General features: G+C 47.9%; 1 protein-coding gene across 3 annotated transcripts in view; it reads left to right on the forward strand.

The window, feature by feature from the left end:
- The first annotated feature begins 8618 nt into the window (after positions 1-8618).
- Positions 8619-20403, forward strand: part of SLC6A2 (solute carrier family 6 member 2) — a 53752-nt gene continuing 41967 nt past the window's right edge. For 2 of the 3 annotated variants that reach the window (XM_053271613.1, XM_053271614.1), the window contains exon 1: positions 8619-9171. In XM_053271613.1, coding sequence (XP_053127588.1) covers positions 8856-9171 — 316 coding nt within the window. In that variant the 5' untranslated portion in view covers positions 8619-8855. Of the gene's footprint in view, positions 9172-19036; positions 19123-20403 lie in introns of those variants that run through there. The other variant, XM_053271615.1, reaches the window with a different exon arrangement.

The raw sequence follows: 20403 nt of genomic DNA on the forward strand, positions 1-20403 counted from the left end.
TGGGATGGCTCTCATTTTGTAACTGTGTGTAAAACCAGGTCGGAGGTGGGGAGCTTAATTACCTGTCAATCCAGCTGGGTGAGGATGATTTCCCCATGGACCTCATTCAGAAGCTGGGGATGAGATCTGGGCAGGGTGCAGCTGAGATTTGACAGATGATCAAGCTCCCTGCCTCCAACCCTGTTTTTATCTAGCACACAACCACAAAATAGGAGCACACCTACCTCCCAAAGCTGGCTAGGACTCAAATCCCACCCAGTTTATGGCCATGTGAACTCACCTCTTGGGGGTTCTTTGCACCTGGTCTATGGAGGAGAGCTGGTCTCAGGGCAGCAAGCATGAATTGTCCCCTTTGGTCCAAGCAGGGTCTGCTCTGGTTTGCATTTGAATGGGAGACTACATGTGTAAGCACTGTGAGATATTCCCTTCAGGGGATGGGGCCACTCTGGGAAGAGCATCTGCATGCAGAAGGTTGCAAGTTCCCTCCCTGGCAGCATCTCCCAGATAGGGCTAAAAGAGACTCCTGCCTGCAACCTTGGAGAAGCCGCTGCCAGTCTGTGTAGAGAATTCTGAGCTAGATAGATGGACCAAGGGTCTGACTCAGTAAAAGACAGCTTCCTATGTTTCACCTCTCAGGCCCTGGGAACTGAAAAAGATGAATCTTCTTCCTCAAGAAGAGGAGACACAGGGCCCTTCTGCTGGCCCAGTTGAGACAACCCTCTCTGAGGAACAGCCAGAAAATAACTCTCTGCTTGAAGTACAAAATAGTAAATTCTTCACCCAACCCAAACCAGTTTCATTTCTTCTTCAGTAGCCCAGTACATCAGTTCCAGGACCAAAGGCAACAAACAAACAAGGACAAATCCTCAACGTGTTCACTATCAGTGTCGCTCTCTCCACTGATTTAATACCAAAATTGCAGAATACCATTGAAGGATACAACACTGTTTCCAAGACAGACTCCAAGCCCTGTCCAATATTCCCCACCTCTCCATAAAGCACCATTGGCTTCTATCCACCGGATTAGAAACATGTGTCATTTTTACGCATGATAATTTTACGGCTTTTCTGACTTCCCTCTTTGGGAGAGGAGTTTTTAAAGCATTTGAGTCATTCTGTGGAAGAATGTGTGCAAAAGAAAACATGCCCTCCTAAAGATGAAGCTTGTGGTCTAGCAACATAACTGTCATCCAATTTCAAAGTGTTGTGGTGTGGCTCTTACTGAGTGTGGAGAAACACTGGGAACAGATAATAGCTTCTCAGAATTTCCTGCTGGGATCTCTCCCCAAATCCTCCTCCTGAATCAGACTATTGATCCATCTAGCTCAGTATTGTCTACACTGACTGGCAGCAGCTCTCCAAGTTTTCAGGCAGGAATCAGTTTGTTTTTTTACATTTTATATCCCGCTGTTGTTCCCTGTTAGAAGGAAGGAACCTTGGAGAAGCCACTGCCAGTCAGTGTAGAACACGACTGCGCAGTTTCGGCCCTCCAAATGATTTTGGACTGCAGTGTCCATCATCCACAGTGGCCAGTAGGGATGATGGGAGTTGTGGACCAACATCTGCTGGAGGGCTGAGTTTGTGCAGCCCTGCTCTAGACTATACTGAGCTAGATGGACCCATCAGCTGACTTGGTATGAGGCAACTTCCGATGTCTAGTGTGGACCTTGTCAGAGATCCTCAACCTGGGGTCCTTTGGTATTGTTGGACTACAACTCCCATCATCCCAAGCTTGAGGATAGTGGGAGTTGTAGTCCAAGAAGAACCCCTGTCTTAAGGGAGGAGAGCTGGGGTTTTTTGGTAGCAAGCATGAATGGTCCCCTTTGCTAAGCAGGGTCCACCCTGGTTTGCATTTGAATGGGAGACTACAGGTGAGCACTGTAAAGTATTCCCCTTAGAGGATGGAGCCACTCTGGGAAGAGCATCTGCGTGCTCACACACAGAAGGTTCCAAGTTCCCTCCTTGGCATCTCCAGGGATGGCTGAGAGAGACTTCTGCCTGCAACCTTGGAGATGCCGCTGCCAGTCCATGTAGACCAGGGCTGCTCAACTTTGGCCCTCCTGCGGATGTTGGCCTACAACCCGCATAGCACCAGGCCACTGTGGCATGGATTACTCCTAGCAGAGATGCATGAAATCCAGGGGACCTGGCCACAACTGGTATCCCCTGCTTTCACCCCACATAGGCACATAGGACACTGCTGTATACCAGGGATCCTCAACATTGGGCCCTAGATGTTCTTGGACTTCAACTCCCATAATCCCCAGCCAAAGGCCACTGGGCCTGGGGATTATGGGAGCTGAAGTCCAAGAACATATGAGGGGCCAACATTGAGGATCCCTGCTGTATACTGAGTCAGACCATTGGTCCAGCCAGCTCAATATCATCAGCCCTATCTTAGAGATGCCACATTTCAGTCCCAGAGCAATCCGAGAAAACTGAAGATTGCAAGGACCTATCTCAGCATATGCATGCTTTCCAAGCCAGAAGAACAAGAACAAAGGAACAAGAACAAAGTTCAGGATCCCTTGAAATTCTCCATCTGCTGGGTTTTGCTGCACTACGGGCAATGATTCCACCCAAAGGTAACATCTTTCCGTGTTTTTGTGGCTCCGTCCAAAAAGAGAGGCTCGACTTGCTTCCGGAGGCTTCTTCCAGCTCTCCTCTTCTGAGTTTAAACAGCTGCTACCCTTCCAGCCAAACGTGAGCTGAATTTATCGCCGATGTCAGTTACTGTTTGTACAGCACGGTAGCAAGTCTTTCTTGGCTTCTGGCAGTCTTGTCTCTCATTCACGGTTGCAATTTTCAGTTTCAGTACTGCTGCTGACGCTGTCTGGGTATCATTTGGAATTGTACCTGAAAACTGCTGCTGTTTTAACTGGAGATGCCAAGGATTGTGGCTGAGAGATTCATGCAAAATATAGAATCCTAGAATTGGGTGGGGCCGTGAAGGCCATCTAGACTGACCCCCCCTTTGATGCGGGGAAATCCAGAACTAGAGCTTCTCCAACTCATGGCTTATGCATGCAAGGCCACGTACAGTGCTGCACTTGCTAACTGTTATGGTAGGTGCAAAATCTGCCCTCACAAGACCACTCTCTTCATTGACAAGGAGATGGGACCTCAGTTCAATGGAAGAGCATCAGTTTGCATGCAGAAGGTCCTAGTTTCAATCCCTGGCATCTCCAGGTAGGGCTGGGAAAGTCCCCTGTCTGAAACTTTGGAGAAGCTGCCGCCAACCAGTGCAGGCACTACTGAGCTCTAGGTGGGCCAAAGGTCTGACTCAGTATATGGCAGCTTCCTATATTCCTATGTAATTCTATCAGGAAGGTATATGGCACAAACTGAGATGCACTGTGTGTGTGTACACATACACACACACACACACACACACAAGAATGCTTTGGATTATACACATCTTTCCTCTGTACACATGCTGTTGGTCATTAAAAAAAGAAGAGACTCATCATCAGTGGAAGCTGATGAGTGGAAAAAGTGAGAATGGGATAACTCTACCAAGGTAAAGGTCATCGCCGGGAAGCTGTTGCTCAGTAGTGGAGCACATTTTAAACACAGAGAAATTTCATGTTAAATTGGAGCACATGTTAAACATGGGGAGAAAGTTCAAAAATCAGTTTGAGAATGGAACCAATTAGGATTAGATATTTTGCATGGATTTGCCAGGTACAATTCTTGGCACCCACATTTAAAAGAATCATGGGTAACAAAGCTGGGAAAGACCCTGGCCAGAGACTCCAAAGCGCCACTGCCAATCAGAGTAGAGTATCCAAGACAAGACAGACCAATGACCAGACTCAGTAGAAAGCAGCTTCATACGTTGAGCCTTTGGGCACCCTACATATGTGAAGGCACTGAAGGCAACTTCATATATAGTGGTCTGTGGGAATTCGACCAAATCGATCTGGAATGAATAATGTTTTCACCTAGAATGAGCTAATCTAGGGCTGTGCTGCACAGCTTTGGCCCTCCTGCAGATGTTGGACTACAATTCCCATCTTCCCTTCCGGCTACTGTGGATGGGGATGATGGGAGTTGTACTTCAACCCCGGCTGGAAGGCCCAAGTTTTGCAGCCCTGAGCTAATCTGAGCAGAAGATATTTTTTACTTTCCCTAAATGGTTCCTTTGAGAAGAAGGAAGAAGACGGATCGTGTCCATCTCCTATTGGGGTAGCAAGCATGAATGGCCCCTTTGCTAAGCAGGGTCCACCCTGTTTGCATTTGAATGGGAGACCACATGTGAACACTGTAAGAGATTCCCTTTAGGGGTTGGGGGGGCCCACTCTGAGAAATGTATCTGCATGCTTACCTACTGAAGAGCCTAGATTCCTTCCCTGGCATCTGCAAGATAGACCTGGGAGAGACTCCTGCCTGCAGCCTTGGTGAAGCCGCTACCAGTCTGTGTAGACAGTACTGATCTAGATGGAGCACCAAGGGTCTGACTCAGGATATGGCAGCACCCTATGTTCCTGTGGTCCTAAAAGGATAAAGAATGTGGCCTTTCATTGGGATCCATCTGATGGATCTATGCCACCAACGCTAAGCTCCAGCCCCCCCCTGTCTCCTTCCTAGCCCCTCCCAAAGCAAACACAGTGAGAACATCTAATGCACCCCTTGCCACTGCCTGTAACTGCTTAACTGTGCTGTCAGGCTCCATTAGGTACAATGTGGCCCAGACCGCATCAAGATTAAGCCCCCACTTATTCTTTCTTTTTCTTTTTGCAAAATCCAATTGAGGATTCACCCCCCCATACCTTTAGGGGGCAGCTGATATTACATTAGCCAGATTGCCCACTTCCCCTCCCTGGTGATGGGGGGGGGGGGAGAGAGAGAGAGAGAGAGAGAGAAAGAGAGAGAAAGAGAGAGTGGATTGGATCCTCTGGGTTGGGGGAAGTGGAGAGTGAGTGGGAGGATTTTCCTACCCCCCAATTTAGTGTATCAGATAATGCCCACTCCCCATTGCCAAGTCTCACTGGACTTGAGGGTCTGGACCTTCCTAGCTGCCTAGGTTAGACCTGGTTCCCCTAGTAAGCAGAAGTCAGTCTAAGCTCCAAGGCAGAACATACGGAGGCTTGATGAATCCCGTAATTCAATCACATGGAGAGAAGAGAGACAGGCTTAAAACGCCCTTCAGTGCCGACAGCTCCTTCTTTTGCCCCAAAGGGGAGAAGGTTCAAGGCCTAGAGAAATTCTGCTCCCCCCCTTCCTTCTCAAAGTGGCCCCACCCATCAGTGTCTGGGTAATGGGACATCTTCCTTGGTGCCTCCTTGCCAGCTGGTGAGTTTTCTGAAGATTTCTGCTAAAGAGAGTAGGTGTCCAGAGGGCACCGCGATCCAATTTGCCCAGGTCTAGGAGCAGCAGGTGTTGGAAGGAGAAGATCCAAACTATTTAGGAGGTAAGCTAAGCTGAACTGTATAACTACTGAACTGTAGTGTTGTTTATTATCACACACGTCCCTTTACGGAGCTCAAGGTGCCACACAACAGCCCTGTGAGGTAGGTCAAGCGGAGAGATAGGAAACTGGAGTTTTATGGCTGAGTGTGGATTTGAACCTGGTTCTCCGCATTCTCGGGGTAAATGTGGGGGGGGCATTTTGCAAGTTGGGTTTGAAGTTTAGTGCAGACTGCCCAAAGGTACAAGACCCCTGGTTTATAGGATGTAGTCCAACTTTTCTCTTTGCATTACTTGTGTTTCTGTCTGCATGGAGAGTGCAGGATCTGATGTTCATTCCATTAAAACTCAAGCAGGAGTCAATATTTTTTGGTCATCGTTTTTATAATTCCATTATTATTATTTTTAAAAATGTTACTTATTGAAAGAGAAGATATACAAGATATACATACAAAACAAGCCGAGGCTGAATGTCTATACAGTTTCTCAGTTTCAGTTTGTCAATCCAAAGATTTAAGGCCCGCCTTTGGAGCTCTGTAGGTAAGGATTGGGTAGTTTTTTAAAAAACAGAAAGATATGAAGGATCCTAGGTTACTCATAAAAGAATGCACCGGTGAAAAGAAGAGAGGAATTCCTTTCCCAAACGGAGCCTGATCTTTCTAAAACCAAAGGCAACAACTGTCCAGTGCAGCAAGGGAATTGGGTGAGATCCAGCTAAATTCCTGCACTTTTACAGGAGAGAGAAGCATGCACTTAAATTTCTCACACTGAAATCCATGGGATTTAATAACATCTGCCTGCAGCCGGATTGTCCTCACTCATGAAACTTAATGTGTCTGTGGACTCTGTTAGGTTTGGGGGGTTTTTTAGTTCATCCTTCTCAATGCACTCTCATTGCCTTGTTGGAACACAGATTTTAGCAGGTTGACAAATGTGTATCTGAAACTGATTTCACAGCACTTTACACATTCACACTCCAGTAATCGCTGCTGGAACTGGGTTCTTTTCAGGTTTTATCCTTCACTATTTTCCTTTTCCTGCCTGCATGGAACAAATGATACTACAACCCAGAATGGAGCAGTTGTGGGTGTGTGTGTGTGTGTGTGTGTGTGTGTGTGTGTGTGTGTGTGAGAGAGAGAGAGAGAGAGAGAGAGAGAGAGAGAGATCTAGTATGTTCTAGTCTACTGGTGACAAGGAACAAAGAGAGTGGTAAAAGCGTTGGAGCCAACATGGAAAAATCATTCCAGATTAGCTGACCCAGAATCAAAGGGTATGACTCTTTTTATGTGCATACTTCAAGACCAGCATTTATGCATTGCAATCTGTAGGGAAGCAAGAATCTGATCCAGCCTGAAGCAACTATTCCAAATTAGTTTGCCAGCCCAGAATAAACAAGCCATGGTTTATTTCAGGCAGTCAAATACGATCTTAACCCAAGGTTTTGTTGTTTGGTTTGTCCTAACCATGGTTACGTGTGATTCCGAACCTGCAATCGGGCTTTAATCTTGGTCCGTTTCAGTAGCTCCATCCTGCAGGGCTCTCACTTAACAAACCTAGATCATAAGAAGGATGGAGAAAGGAAGGAAGGAGAAAAGGCAGCACCCAACAAACCATGGTATGGCAAAACAAGCCAACCTTTGGTGATAATCTGGAGTGCCCATTCAGGTTTGTTAAATAAACCTTAGTTCAAATAAGTCATGGATCCATATATGATGTCACAATCCACCCATTGTATATGTGAGATCCAAGGTTAGAATGCATATGTGGCTAAGTTGATATTGTGTGTGTGTGTGTGTGTGTGTGTGTGTGTGTGTGTGAGTGAGAGAGAGAGAGAGAGAGCGCGCGCACATGAGAGCGCACATCATCCATGTGGAGGATCCACATTGACCTTGTCAAGGCAGATTATGTATTAATTGCACATTATTTCAATTACCCTAGAATCCCAGGGCAGGATCCCGAATTAGGTTAGTCACAACTAAGTCCCACTGAAGTAAATGAGACATGATGATCCATTCATCGGCATGACTACCTTCGTATGTAGTAGGGGGCAGGATCCAGGATAGCCATGAACCTGCCCCAGGTCTAGAGTGGTATGCATGCCATTCAAGAATATCCTTGCTGTGACTGCCTCAAGTGAGCGAGGCCGCCGTCCTCAACACCCTTGAAAGGAAACAAGTCCTACTGATGTCAGTTGAACTTACTTTGGAGTAAACAATAAACATGTTTAGGATTGCATAGATAGATAGATAGATAGATAGATAGATAGATAGATAGATGCACCTAGGTACTTTTGGAGCCTGGACCTAAAGGCTGTTGGAGCACCCCTTCCCTACAAGTTAAGCATAATTTTTTAACATGTAGGTAGGTTCTTGAGGGCTCAAACCACACCACCCAGGACAGACTAAAGAGGATTTGGGGGGCCCCAGGGGGTGTGGAGGCCTTGGGCTTTGGATAGATAGAGGGCCAGTGTGGTGTAGTGGTTAGAGTGCTGGACTAGGACCGGGGAGACCCGAGTTCAAATCCCCATTCAGCCATGAAACTAGCTGGGTGACTCTGGGCCAGTCACTTCTCTCTCAGCCTAACCTACTTCACAGGGTTGTTGTGAAAGAGAAACTCAAGTATGTAGTACACCGCTCTGGGCTCTTTGGAGGAAGAGCGGGATAATGTAATAGTAATAATAATAGATAGATAGATAGAGTGTGTGAGTGAGAGAGAGCGAGAGCGAGCGCTTTCCCCGCTTCCTAATCAGTAAACACGGTAACCTACAGGCTAGACTGTAACCTACACTCCGAATGCGTTCATTCATTCCGTCCCCGGAACAACCCAGGTGCGCCCTTGCATCCTCCTCCTCCTCCTGGCCGGTGCGCGCGGACTGGCTCCAGAAAGCCTGTGCCGCTCCTAGACACGCTTCCCTGGGAGTAAGGCCCGTTGGCCTGGATGGGACTTACTTGCGAGGAGACCTGCCCACTGGCGTGCACTGTGCCGCTCTGGGCGCGAAGAAAGGGCTCGGGGCAGCAGTCCCCGTGTGCAGCCAGGGAGGAGGCGGCGATATCAGAAGAGGAGGAGCACAGCGCCTGAGCAGCGCACCGGCCACGGAGTTTCTCCCCAAGGAGAAGGAGGGGGTGCCCTGCGGGGGGGGGGGTGCGGTGGCCTGGGCGGGGCCAGTTACCCTTCTCACTCCGCCGCTTCATTTGCACGCCCCCGTCGTCTTCCTCCTGCTCCTCGGTGCGCCTTTGCGCTGCGCTCTGGCTAGGGCGCACGCCTTGGAGAGGGCTGCCTGGCGCTGCGCCCTGTTGCTGGCGAGGAAGGGGGCGCTCCTTTCGCTCCCGTTCCTCCTGCCTGCCTGGCCTCACAGCCAGCTAGCTAGCCGCGCTGGGCTCCTGCGCTCTCCCACGCGCCCTCGCCGCCGCCTCCTCCTCGGTCTCCGTCTCTCTTTCTCCGCTCAGATGTTCCAAGGCAAGATGAACAAGCCCCGCAGCGGCCAGCCCGAGCGGAGGGGCTCGGCGGTGGCGCCTCTCCGGGACTGCCCCGACCAGCCGCCGCCGCCGAAGGACGTGGAGCTCATCCTGGTGAAGGAGCAGAACGGCGTGCAATACACCAGCAGCGCCCTGCTGGAGCGCGGCAGCCCCGGCTACAGCGCCGCCGAGCCCGGCCGCGAGACGTGGGGCAAGAAGATCGACTTCCTCCTCTCGGTCATCGGCTTCTCGGTGGACCTGGCCAACGTCTGGCGCTTCCCTTACCTCTGCTACAAGAACGGCGGCGGTAAGCCCGCGGGGCGCTAGCCCGCCTCTCCAGCCTCTCGGGGAGGGGGGAGGGCTCCCCAAGAGGAGGCTTGTCCTTGAGTGGGGAGGCTTGGGTTCCAATTCGGCCCCTCTCAGGGGCTTGCGGGGTGGTTTGCGGGGCGGGGCGCACATCACAAGCTGCCGGGCTCGGCTCTCCTCTTTAAAATAGGAACGGCCATCCCGGGTGACTTTTTGGAAACAACTGGAGAAGACACGTCTCTTCTTCAGCTAAGCTTTGTAGTTAGTTGGTATGTCTGTGGGTACTTTTCCTCCCTTCTGGTTTGCTGTTTTAACTGTTAACTTCTTCTTTAGTTTTATGCTGTCAACCGCCTCGAGACTTCGGTAGTGGGCGGTGTACACATTTATCAAATACATAAAAAGCAGTGCCCGAGTTGCCTCCGGGGGCTGCTGTGGCGAGGGGGGGGGCACGATCTAGCAACCCTGGTATCCCGCTCGCAAGCGTGCCAACTGCTAAGTAAGACCTGTTAAGTTCAGGGGAACTTCGTTCTATAGCGCAGCTCTGTTCCGAGGGTCCAGCAAAGGGAGCGTACAGATTTCCCCCCTTCCCACAGGGAGCTGCCTTATACCGAGTCAGACGCTTGGATGTTCTAGCTCAGAACTGTCTACCCTGACTGGCAGCAGCTCTCCAAGGTTGCAGGCAGGAGTCTCTCCCAGCCCTCTCTGGAGATGCTGGCAGGGATTGAACATAGCACCTTCCGCATGCAAAACACCGATGAGCAGCAGCCCCATCCCCGACAGGAAGAAAGGAAACTGCCATCTACTGAGTCAGGCCCTTGGTCTGTCTTGCTCCGTAGTGTCAACTCTGACCGGCAGCAGCTCTCCAATGTTTCAGGCAGCCGTCTCTCCCAGCCCTTACCTGGAGATGTTGCCAGGGACTGAATTGAACCCAGAACCTTCTGCATGCAACCACTGGCCCGAGTAAAGATGAGAACTCAGGTCTTCAGGATCCAAGACTGTATCCATCATGGCACTACACTGGTCATACAGGAGATAAGGAAGGTTAAGTTTACACCCTGGCAGTCCAGGAGTCTCACTGAGTTCAGGGTAGCTTACTCTGAAGCGCATGGGATTGGGGCCAGGCAATGCAACCCTATGCATTTTTATTTAGATGCCCGGGAGTGTTCAGAGGTAAGTGTGTGCACAGAATCGTAGCCTAGATCTTTTGACAGATAAGAAGTGAGCTTTGTATATGTTAAAGCAGGAGCTGCTGGTTTTAAAAGGCAGGGAGGAACATAGGAAGCTGCCATATACTGAGTCAGACCATAGGTACATCTAGCTCAGTATTGTCTACACAGACTGGCAGCGGCTTCTCCAAGGTTGCAGGCAGGAATCTCTCTCAGTCGTATCTTGGAATCTCTCTCAGTCGTACCAACAGTTAAACTTTATTCTATTCAGTCAATTGATCCCCCAAAGTTTTCTGAAACTGTCTGGCCCCGATGCCTCAAAAACGTACAAAGAAAGGCGCACGCAAGCCTCTTTGGGAAGGAAGATCTGCAGTGCTGGGGCTACCACTGAGAACACGGCATTGCACATCACCACCTCTACCAGAGAAGGGACAGAGAGCAGGGCTGTTCTACTACACCTAAGAGTACAGGCATATGGTCTCCCCACTTCTTTTGCACATACAAGAAGCGCCCTGCCATCCAGGTGAGGCCAAAGGTCTCTACCTTCTGCCCCGTGGTTGTCTCCAGCTTCCCAAACCCACAGGTATACTGCCTCTGGACATGGAGGATCCATTCAGCTCTCCTGGCTAATATCTGTGGTTAGACCAGCCCCTCTTCCATTCTAGCCCACTTTCCTAGAATCTGAGGATGTGAGTGTTGGAAGGGTCACTTGAGGACTTCTAGTCTACCCCCCCCGCCACCGGGTAGGGCTGTAGCATCTCTGACAAAAGAGTTTCCAGCCGCTGTTTGGAAACCTTTGGCAAAGGAGAGCACTACTGTGTCAGAGTGCTGTGCCAACTCCTTTTACACTTAGGGAGATCTCCATGATGTAGAGCCTGCATCTGTTTCCTCCTCATTCCAACCCCTTGGATCCTGCCCAGCCCTCGGGAGCCACCGAGAACCAGTCTGCTCTTCCTTCTATGGAGTAGTCCTTCAGGTATTTCAAGATGGCAGTCCCATCGCCCCTTAGAGAGCTGGTCTTGTGGCAGCAAGGATGAATTGTCCCCGTTGCTAAGCAAAATCCACCCTGGTTTGCATTTGAATGGGAGATGCCATGTGTGAGCACTGGAAGATATTCGCCTTAGAAGGGAAGCAGCCCTATTGGCACGCAGAAGGTTCCAAGCAGGGGCATGGCTATCATAGGGCAAGAGGAGGCAGTTGTCTGGGGGCCCACTGTCTTGGGGGCCCCCCAGAGGCAAGTCACATGACTGACTCCCCCAGCCACGCACTCACCCAGGCTTCCTTCAGTTGTATCCATCCTCCGAAATTAAGACCTGGAGCTACCAGAACAGCATGTCTTTCTCTAGTACCATTCAATGACTTGCATCGTCCACAATTTACAAAACCTTTAAAAAATAATTTAGGATGATGTTCTATTGTGGCATATAAGATAGATATAGAGAGATATATAAATTTTACTCTGCTTTTTGTTACCACTATTCAGCCTCATTTAAGATTTCTTTAGTTCATGAGCTGAGCTTCAGGGGCAGGGGGGGATTTTAAAATCTTGTCTCTGGGTCCACTCCAACCTTGCTACACCCCTGGTTCCAAGTTCTCTCCCTGGCAGCATCTCTAAGATAGGGCTGAGAGAGACTCCTTCCTGCAACCTTGGAGAAGCCGCTGCCAGTCTGGGTAGACAATACTCTACCCTTTTAGAAAATGCAGCATTTCAAACACAATCTGCCCAGTGCATCACAGAGTGGAACTATTCCTTCTCATGATCGGGACACTCTGCCTCTTGCTTTCAAAGCCACTTCAGTGAGATCAAAGGAGGTCCATTTCCTCAATATTTTGGTGTTCAGCCTAGCTTGAGAACTCATGGCATTTGGGGACACTTTCAACTTCTTTGAACTTTTTTTTGTTTTAATGAGTAACCTGGCTGTCTGCGAATGAGTGTTTGAACCTTCCCTTGTAGCACAGTGTGTAGTTGGGAACATAGGAAGCTGCCTTATACTGAGTCAAGCTATTGTTCCATCTGGCTCCGTAGCATCTACTCTGGCTGGCAGCAGGTCTCCAAGATTTCAGGCAGGAGTCTCTTCCAGCCCTACCTGGAGATGCTGCCGGGGAGTGAACTGGGGAATCTTCCCTAAGAGGAATATCTTACAGAGTCTCCCATTCAATTGAAAACCAAGGCAGACCCTGCTTAGGACAGGGGAAAATTCACACTCACTACCACAAAATCAGCTCTTCTTAGTTATAAGCTGCACAGACTCTTTGTAAAGCGTTTGACTCAGGAGAAAGCCCAATCAACTTAACAGGATATTGCGAAGCATCCTTTGGTTTGTGTGCAATCTGACATCTTGGGTTCACTGTGTTGACTTTCGAGTCAGGACTGTCCCTTTTCACTTCTTTCCAAGAATGTGTGCGTGTTGATCAGGAAGAAATTCCCATTGAACCGAGGGAGATTTGTTCCAGAGTAAACCTATTTCGCATCTGGCTACCAGTTCCCTGACATCAGATGGGCTAAATCCACAGGGGTTCCTTTGGAATCAGCTGATGGCTTATTCACACATTTTAGGGTGGTGTCTTAGAGCAGGGCAGAGGCAGCCCCTCTCCCTGGTGGCCCCCTCCCCCCTCGGAGTGAGGGGGATAAGGAAGAAAATAGGGAGGGGTGGAGCTGGGGGACCCTCAGGAGCTGGGAGCCCTGGGTTATTATTTGAACCCATCCACTCAATTATAGCTACACCTCTGTCTTGGAGAGAGAAACTGTGACCAAGCCATTTTGCCAGTAATCCAGGATGGCTTTGTATCTATGGCGGGAATGCAGTACTCAAGTAAAAGCTAACTTAGCAAAGAGGCACCATTTTAATGTGGCGATTCTCTTTATTTAGCAGGGGGAGAGCAACTGGCCCTATCCGTCCCCAGCACAGTACCTCCAGTGACTGTTGCTGGTGTCTGTCTTGTGTTTGTTTTTAGATTGTGAGCCCTTTGGGGACAGGGAGCCATCTTATTTGTTTGTTATTTCTCTGTGCAAACTGCCCTGAGCCATTTTTGGAAGGGCAGTATAGAAATCAATCAATCAATCAATCAATAATACCCTGCCCCATGATGAAGAAACAGACCATCACTACTCTAGTATATCAGTAAGAACAACAAAGGGCTATCTATTCCAGCATTCTGCTTCCTTTAGTCGCCAGATTCTTTAGGCAGCAGCCCTTCCCAGCATCTGGTATTTAGTGGGATACTGCCTCAAAACGTGGAGGCTACATCATGTCATGCCTAATAGTCACTGAAAGACCACTGCTTCTTCACAAATTGGTCCAATTCTCTTTTGGAGCCATCTAAGCCAGTAGCCATTGCCACATCCTGTGGCAGAGAGTTCCATCGGTTAATGATGGATTGTGGTTGAAGTATTCTCTTGTACCTTTCCTGAATCTACTGCCCATCCATTTCATTTCATGACCCCCCTGAGTTCTACTTTTGAGAAACAGGGAGAAAAATGAGCCCCTGTCAATTTTTTTCAGCAGTGTGCATTATTTTACACTTATTTATTTATCACATTTCTATATTCCATGCACTATAAAATCTCTGGGCGGTTTACAAATTAAAAACAATCAGAACTTCCAATCGTATAAAATAAATTAGAACAACCCTCAATAAAAAAAGTTTTAAAACATTATAAACTCAAAGGCCTGATAAAATAGGTGTGTTTGCAAGAGATGCTTTAAAAGCAGATGGAGGTGGGAGGTGCTGGTTGTGTTTGGGAGCATGTTCCAGAGCCCTGGAGCATCCCTAAAGAAGGCCTGGTTTGGGGTTGCCACCGAATGAGCTGTTAGTAACTGCCACTGGATCTCCCCACCCAGTGACCTTCATAGGCAGTGGGGTTCATGGAGAAGAAGGTGCTTTCTTAAATCCTCTGGGCCCAGGCTATTTCCGTCAAGCACCTTGATTGTGCCTTCTCCCTTCTAAGAGGCACATGGGTGCTCACACACAAATCTGGCCCTTCTGATCCCTGTGGGATTTCTCTTTCTGTTGTCAGCAAGCTCTCCTCTGCCTGCTTGCTGGAGTCACTCCATCTGCAAGTCGCTTTGGACACCCGCCAGTCTCACTGGTGGAACAGAGCGTGGCAAACAGATGGAGAACTCTTGGCATGGCGGTGGAAACACAGAGATGGAAGGAGAGCTCGAAGGGAATTAGGCTGCAGAAGAGAAAGCTGTCTGAGTATTCCTGGACCACTTGGTTGCCTGGTGATAAAAGGATAGCTGAACAGATCTCCTGTCAGCATTAATATTACTATGATTATTGGTGTGTGTGTGTGTGTGTGTGTGTGTGTGTCTTTTGAACAAAAGTTTTCAGAGGGGTTTACAGAGGAAGAACAAGAAAAAAAGCTCATTCCCTGTCCCCAGAAAGGCTAAACAGAAGAGATGCTTCAGCAACCATCACTGGAGGGATGAATAGTCCAGTGGAGTTGAATAGGGACAGTTCCTCTCCCTCTGCTTAAATAGCCTCTGCTTTCAAAGGTGCCTCTTGGCGCCTTTAGTAGGGGTGATTCCCACACTGGGTTGCCACCACAGTGACTGCAGATGGTTCCCTGTCCCAAAGGAGCTACCAGTGTGAAAGAAAGAAAAATAAACGTTGAGAGAATCAAGGAGAAACTGAAATACTCTCCAAATGTCAATGTCCCTACCAAGGAGAAATTTGGGAGAACATTTGGGAGAATGTTCTCACCTAGTTCCTCGATTTTCCTTACTGGCCGATTCTCATTTTGAAGCACTGGATACACAATGATGGAGTCCTGCCAACATGCTTGAGAATCTGGGCCCTTTACATGCACAAATGCTGGATTCTTTAACTTCAGCCACCCAGGCTTGAAGATTTGGCTCGGTTTCCCCAAGTTAGTAGTATGGTGATCAATAAAGAAAACATTTCCTGCCTCCTGGGGCTTTGTTCTTGGTGGTGGTTAATATTCTCTCTCTCTCCCCCTCCCTCCCTCCCCCCCACTCTCTCTCTCGCACTGGCGAAAGTCATGGGTGAAATCCCAGTGCGGTGTGGTCTTTGGCTGGAAGTGCGTCTCTCTACAGGTTCCAGGTTCTTGTAATATTTCCCCCCAAATGTGGCAAAGGAAGAGAGAGAAACTTCTCTATCTTTGAAGAGAAGACTTAAGCCTTCCAGCTGATTCTAGTCTAGACTCTTTGCAGGGTCTGAGGGACTCTGAATCCTCATGGTGGACTAGATGATTTTCAGATTCCTTGGCCAATGGAGGGCCAAGCTATAGGCTGGTTTGTACGATTCCAGTTAGGGTACGAGGCACATCTTACCCAAGTATGGGAGCTTTTTTTGGGCATTCCCATTTTCTAATTGTCTGTCAGTAAAAAGCAAGGTAGGAGGGAGAGGAAGTGATCATCTGGAAGAGAGGAGCTGGGTCGGAGGGCTACATCCGACCCAGCAGCTGTATCCAGGTCTTTAACAAGGCTGTACGGAGCCCTTTGACCTGGCTGCTGCTCAGAAGAATCTCTCCCTCCCCCTCTTACCTTGCCTTTTACGCACAGACTATCAGGAAAAGGGAGTGCACACAGCTTGTCAACTTGGGTAGGTCACATCTCAGACTCTAATTTGAATTGTGAGAATAGCCTTACAATCAAGGCATGAATGGAGGGGAGTGCTGAGCTTTCCTTTAGCCAAGAGCAGCTGCAGCAGTCCTATCCAAATTGGAACTCATGGCACAGGGTAGGAGGGCTTTAACATTCTGCCCTTAATGTGGTCCCAACCCAGATCTCCTTTTCCCTCCCAGTTGAGGCCAGTGGGAGCATCACTTCAAGTCCATGGGAGCTTTCCTCCTAGGTCAAATAGATCAATCTGGATCGGGACTATGGTAGAGCGAGAGAGTTGAAGCCTTCTCCTTCTCCCCACACTACTGTCCCGGTTTGGGCCCTGGTAGCTCTTTTTAAGAAAAGTGAGACGTGCCATCCCCAACTGCTCTCTCAACAGAAGTGGTTCCATGCAGCGTTTTACAGCTAAATTGTATGGCATCGAAAATGAGGGCCTGGAGCTCAGTGGCAGAACACCTGCTTCGCATGCAGAAGGCCCCAAGTTCAATCCCTGGCAGCATCTCCAGGTAGGGATGTGCACGGAACAGGTTTGGAGGCCCTTTATGGGTCTCCACCAGTTTGAAGGCGGGGTGTGTGTGTGTTTTAAAAATTTGTCGGGGCAGCAGTGGGCCTGCCTGCTGCCCCATTGCCCCCTTGACTGGTAGTACCCGACATGCCGGCCTGTGTCGGACGTGCGTGCACACATGTGCGATGTACACAGGCATGTCGGGTACATCTGGGTACTTCCGGCCAAGGGGTAATGGGGCGGCAGGCAGGTCCGCTGCTACCCCGATGGACTTTCAAAAAACCACATGCAAGTGAGGGGGAAGTGGAGGGAGGGGAAAGTGCACCCTCCCCCACCCTGAAAGATACTCCCCTCGGCCTTTGAACGTCCCCCGCCCGGTTCCGTGTGCATCCCTATCTCCAGGTAGGGCTGGGAGAGACTCCTGAAAGCTTGGAGTAGACATTACTAAGCTAGATGGGCCAAGGTTTGACTTGGTATAAAGCAGCTTCCTATGTTCCTATTCTAACCCTATTGGTTTGGGATATCGGAACATTGCATTTTCCACACACTCTTTTTCACTAGGAAATTTTTACGAGCAAGTCCTCGAGCAACTCATAAAGCCATTTCTTTGACATGTGTTACAAGGTGTCCTGTTGTTCATTAGTTTGTTCTCTGCACTGTTAGTATGTGCTATGTTAGCGAGACAGGGAATCTTTGCTACCAGAGGGCTATTATTATTAGCAGACACAAAGGAGAATCTTCTTTTCGCCTGCTGTGACTTCAACTGCTTTCTTTCCAAGATGGAAAGCCTGATGGCTTTTAGGAAACAGCTGAAGACACATCTCTTTAGCCAAGCTTTGTAGTTGTGGTGTTTAGTTGAGTTTTATTGATTGCCTTAACTTTAAATTTTATGTTATTGTTTCTAATGTATTAATCTTTTGATTGATTGATTAAGTGCCGTCAAGTCGGTGTCGACCACATAGATAGATTCTCTCCAGGATCATCTGTCTTCAGCTTGGCCTTTAAGGTCTCTCTTAATCTTTTACCTCTGATAATTGGGCAAGGAGGCACCTTTTTAATTTGGTGATTCTATTCAGCAGGGGGAGAGCAACTGGCCCTATCCATCCCCAGCATAGCATCACTCTAGTGGCTGTTGCTGGTGCCTACCTTATGTTTCTTTTTGGGTTGTGAGCCCTTTGGGGACAGGGATCTGTCTAATTAATTATTCATTTCTCTGTGTAAACTGCTTTGGAAACTTTTGTTGAAAAGTGGAATATAAATATTTGTTGTGTGTTTGGTTTGTTTCATTATAGTAAATCACCTAGAGATTTTGGTAGTGGGCGGTATATAAATATGTTAAATAAAGACATGCATCACATGTGCTGGGCTGCAAAAATAAAGATTATTTATTTATTTGATTTTTAAAATTTGTATACTGCCCCAAACTTCAATCTCTGGGCAGTTTACAAGAACAGAAAACAGATTTTTTTAAATGTTTTTTTAAATGTTCAGGGGTGTTACCAGACAAAATGTCTAGGGCAGGGGCTGACAGTTATCCCACTACCAATAATTCACACGTTGCAGCCCTCCTAATTTGTGAAGCCAGGTAGTACATCAACCAGCTAGGTTGGGTGCTACCAACCTGAGGGACAAACACTCATTTTGATTTTTGACGTCTAACACCCCTAGAGATGGAAAACACATAATAGCTTTACAAGACTTTAAACTTTCCACATGTTAGCATGCTTTGATTTGATCTGACCATCAGGCCTGTAGCGTCCACACTAAAAAGTTCTAAAAGCTTTAAAAATGCAAGAACAACTATAAAATCTGATTGATGTTGTTAGATGATTGGGAATGAAAATTGATCATCCACCAAAGACGATTCCATAGTACAACAATTTGTTCCTTGTGACCTTAACTCTTCCCTCTGTGCAAAAATGACTGCAGTTTTACCCTGATTGCTTGGGGGGTAGGGATAGAGAAAGGGTGATAACACAGAAAAAGATGTAGGTGCAACCACACGATCACCTAGTTTCCATCTCCAGGGTGGAAAAATAATGAGGATGGACAAAATTTGTGGGCCTGGGACATGGGCTAATTGGACAGGGAGGAGCGGGTGCAGCCAGGAAAACATTTTGAGAAAGGAACACAACCTCCTCCTCCTGCATAGAGCAAGATTTGGGGTGCGGTGTGCAAAATCCGTTTTCGCCTAGGGGAGAAATCGGGCTTGAGCCGCTCCTTTCGGCAGCGTTTGTCCTGCTTTTCATATACACAGTCCCTTTTCTAGTATCTTGTGCCAAAAAATGGCTATCAAATGAACGATCAAAGGTTTCCTTGCAGGTTTTCTGTGGAGCGCACTGTGTGTTGCTTGAAAAGGCAAAACGTTAGCGGCACAACAGGGGCGGGAGGGGGGGTAGGAAGGTTCACGGTCCTCCCCCCTCCCTCTTGGTTCCTGTCATTCTATAGGACTTCAGGGGAGCTGCATGTATTTCTTCGGACCACAAGATGGAGCTGTCAAACCTTACACTAATTAATGTAAAGCAGATGCATGTGTTGTTTTTCAGTTGCCAGCTGTTAAAAAGCCCAGGTTACCCCAAAGAAGTTTTAAGGACTTATGATCAAGATCTCAGTGATATTTTTTTTTAAAAAAGTTTCACCGCTGGGAGTAGGGAGAATGATTAGCACGATATTTCAACAGGGCTGGCCTTGTGGTGAGTAAAGTGTGCTGTTGAGTCGGTGTCGACTCCTGGCAACCGCAGAGCCACGAGGTTTTCTTTGGTAGAATACAGGTGCAGTTTACCATTGCCTCCTCCCGCACAGTATGAGATGATGCCTTAGTAAAAGGGGGAATTCATGCTCGCCACTACAAGACCAGTTTGAGAACAAAGCATACGTTGATATATTTTTCCAGCAGGGGTAGGCAGAATTGGGGTCTACTGGTAGATCTCAGAGTGACTTGTAGTTTCTCAGCAAGGGTTTGTGATTCCCATTTCGTTAATTGTAGCAAGTTTTTTCTTTCTTTCTAAAAATGCCATGGCTGGCTTTGTACTAATCACTTGCATCTCAGCCTTCGTGTTCCTCACCTGTAAAGCTCTACCAGCTTGTTTTAGGGTCTTGTGTTTGAATCCTTGATCTGCTGTAACTGAGATGTCGGTTTGCCCTTATAGATGCAGGTCGTCCCAGTGTATGGTACATGGGTTGCCAGAGAAACTGGCTCCACCCCCTTGAGCCGCCATCTTGTGTCTGACACACTTGGCTACTATTTGTGCCTGGCTCTGCCGGCTGGACCTGGTGATCCTAATAAAGCAGCAAACTAGATCCCAAGAGCTCGTAATCTCCCCATCCCATTTTGCTGGAGGACCACTCTTAGCAGTAGTAAATGCATGCAAGCTTTTGATGTGGAATTATTTAGACTTTTCCTTTTCCTTTGCCTTAGGAATTTTGTGCTTGGATCATGTCTTCGGGAATGAGATAACTATGAAATAACTAGGTTCCATGCGCACTAGTCTTAGGTTGTGTCTTTTGACCCAGCGATTTATAAGGTGACAATCATTTTCCATTTTCTGGAAGGAATAACCAAGCACAGACGATTTTGTAAAAAGCTGTGAAATCAAGAGAGCTGCGTTTTTAACCTTTGAAGCTGGGGGCGGGGAAGTTGTATTTAATTTGGGGAAGGAAACACTCTAGTTTGGGATATTGGTTTTCTAAGATCGCCAGCATGTTTTCACTTGGGTCTCATCTTGCCGATTTGAGCCTTTTGGAATAAGACTTGTAAATGAACGCTTTGATGTTAAATAATGGTCACGTGAGTTGGAATAACAAGGATAGGAAGTGCTCAGCAAAGCCTTGACAGAGATTGTGCGATCAAAGGCAGGCAGCTGGGTCTGATTTGCATGACTTTTTGTCAGTGTTCAAATCCTAGCTCTTCATGGGGAGGGCCAAAGGAGGATTTATTTATTTATTTATTTATTTATTTATTTATTTATTTATTC

The sequence above is a fragment of the Hemicordylus capensis genome, chromosome 9, assembly GCF_027244095.1.
Source record: "Hemicordylus capensis ecotype Gifberg chromosome 9, rHemCap1.1.pri, whole genome shotgun sequence".
Classification (NCBI taxonomy): domain Eukaryota; kingdom Metazoa; phylum Chordata; class Lepidosauria; order Squamata; family Cordylidae; genus Hemicordylus; species Hemicordylus capensis.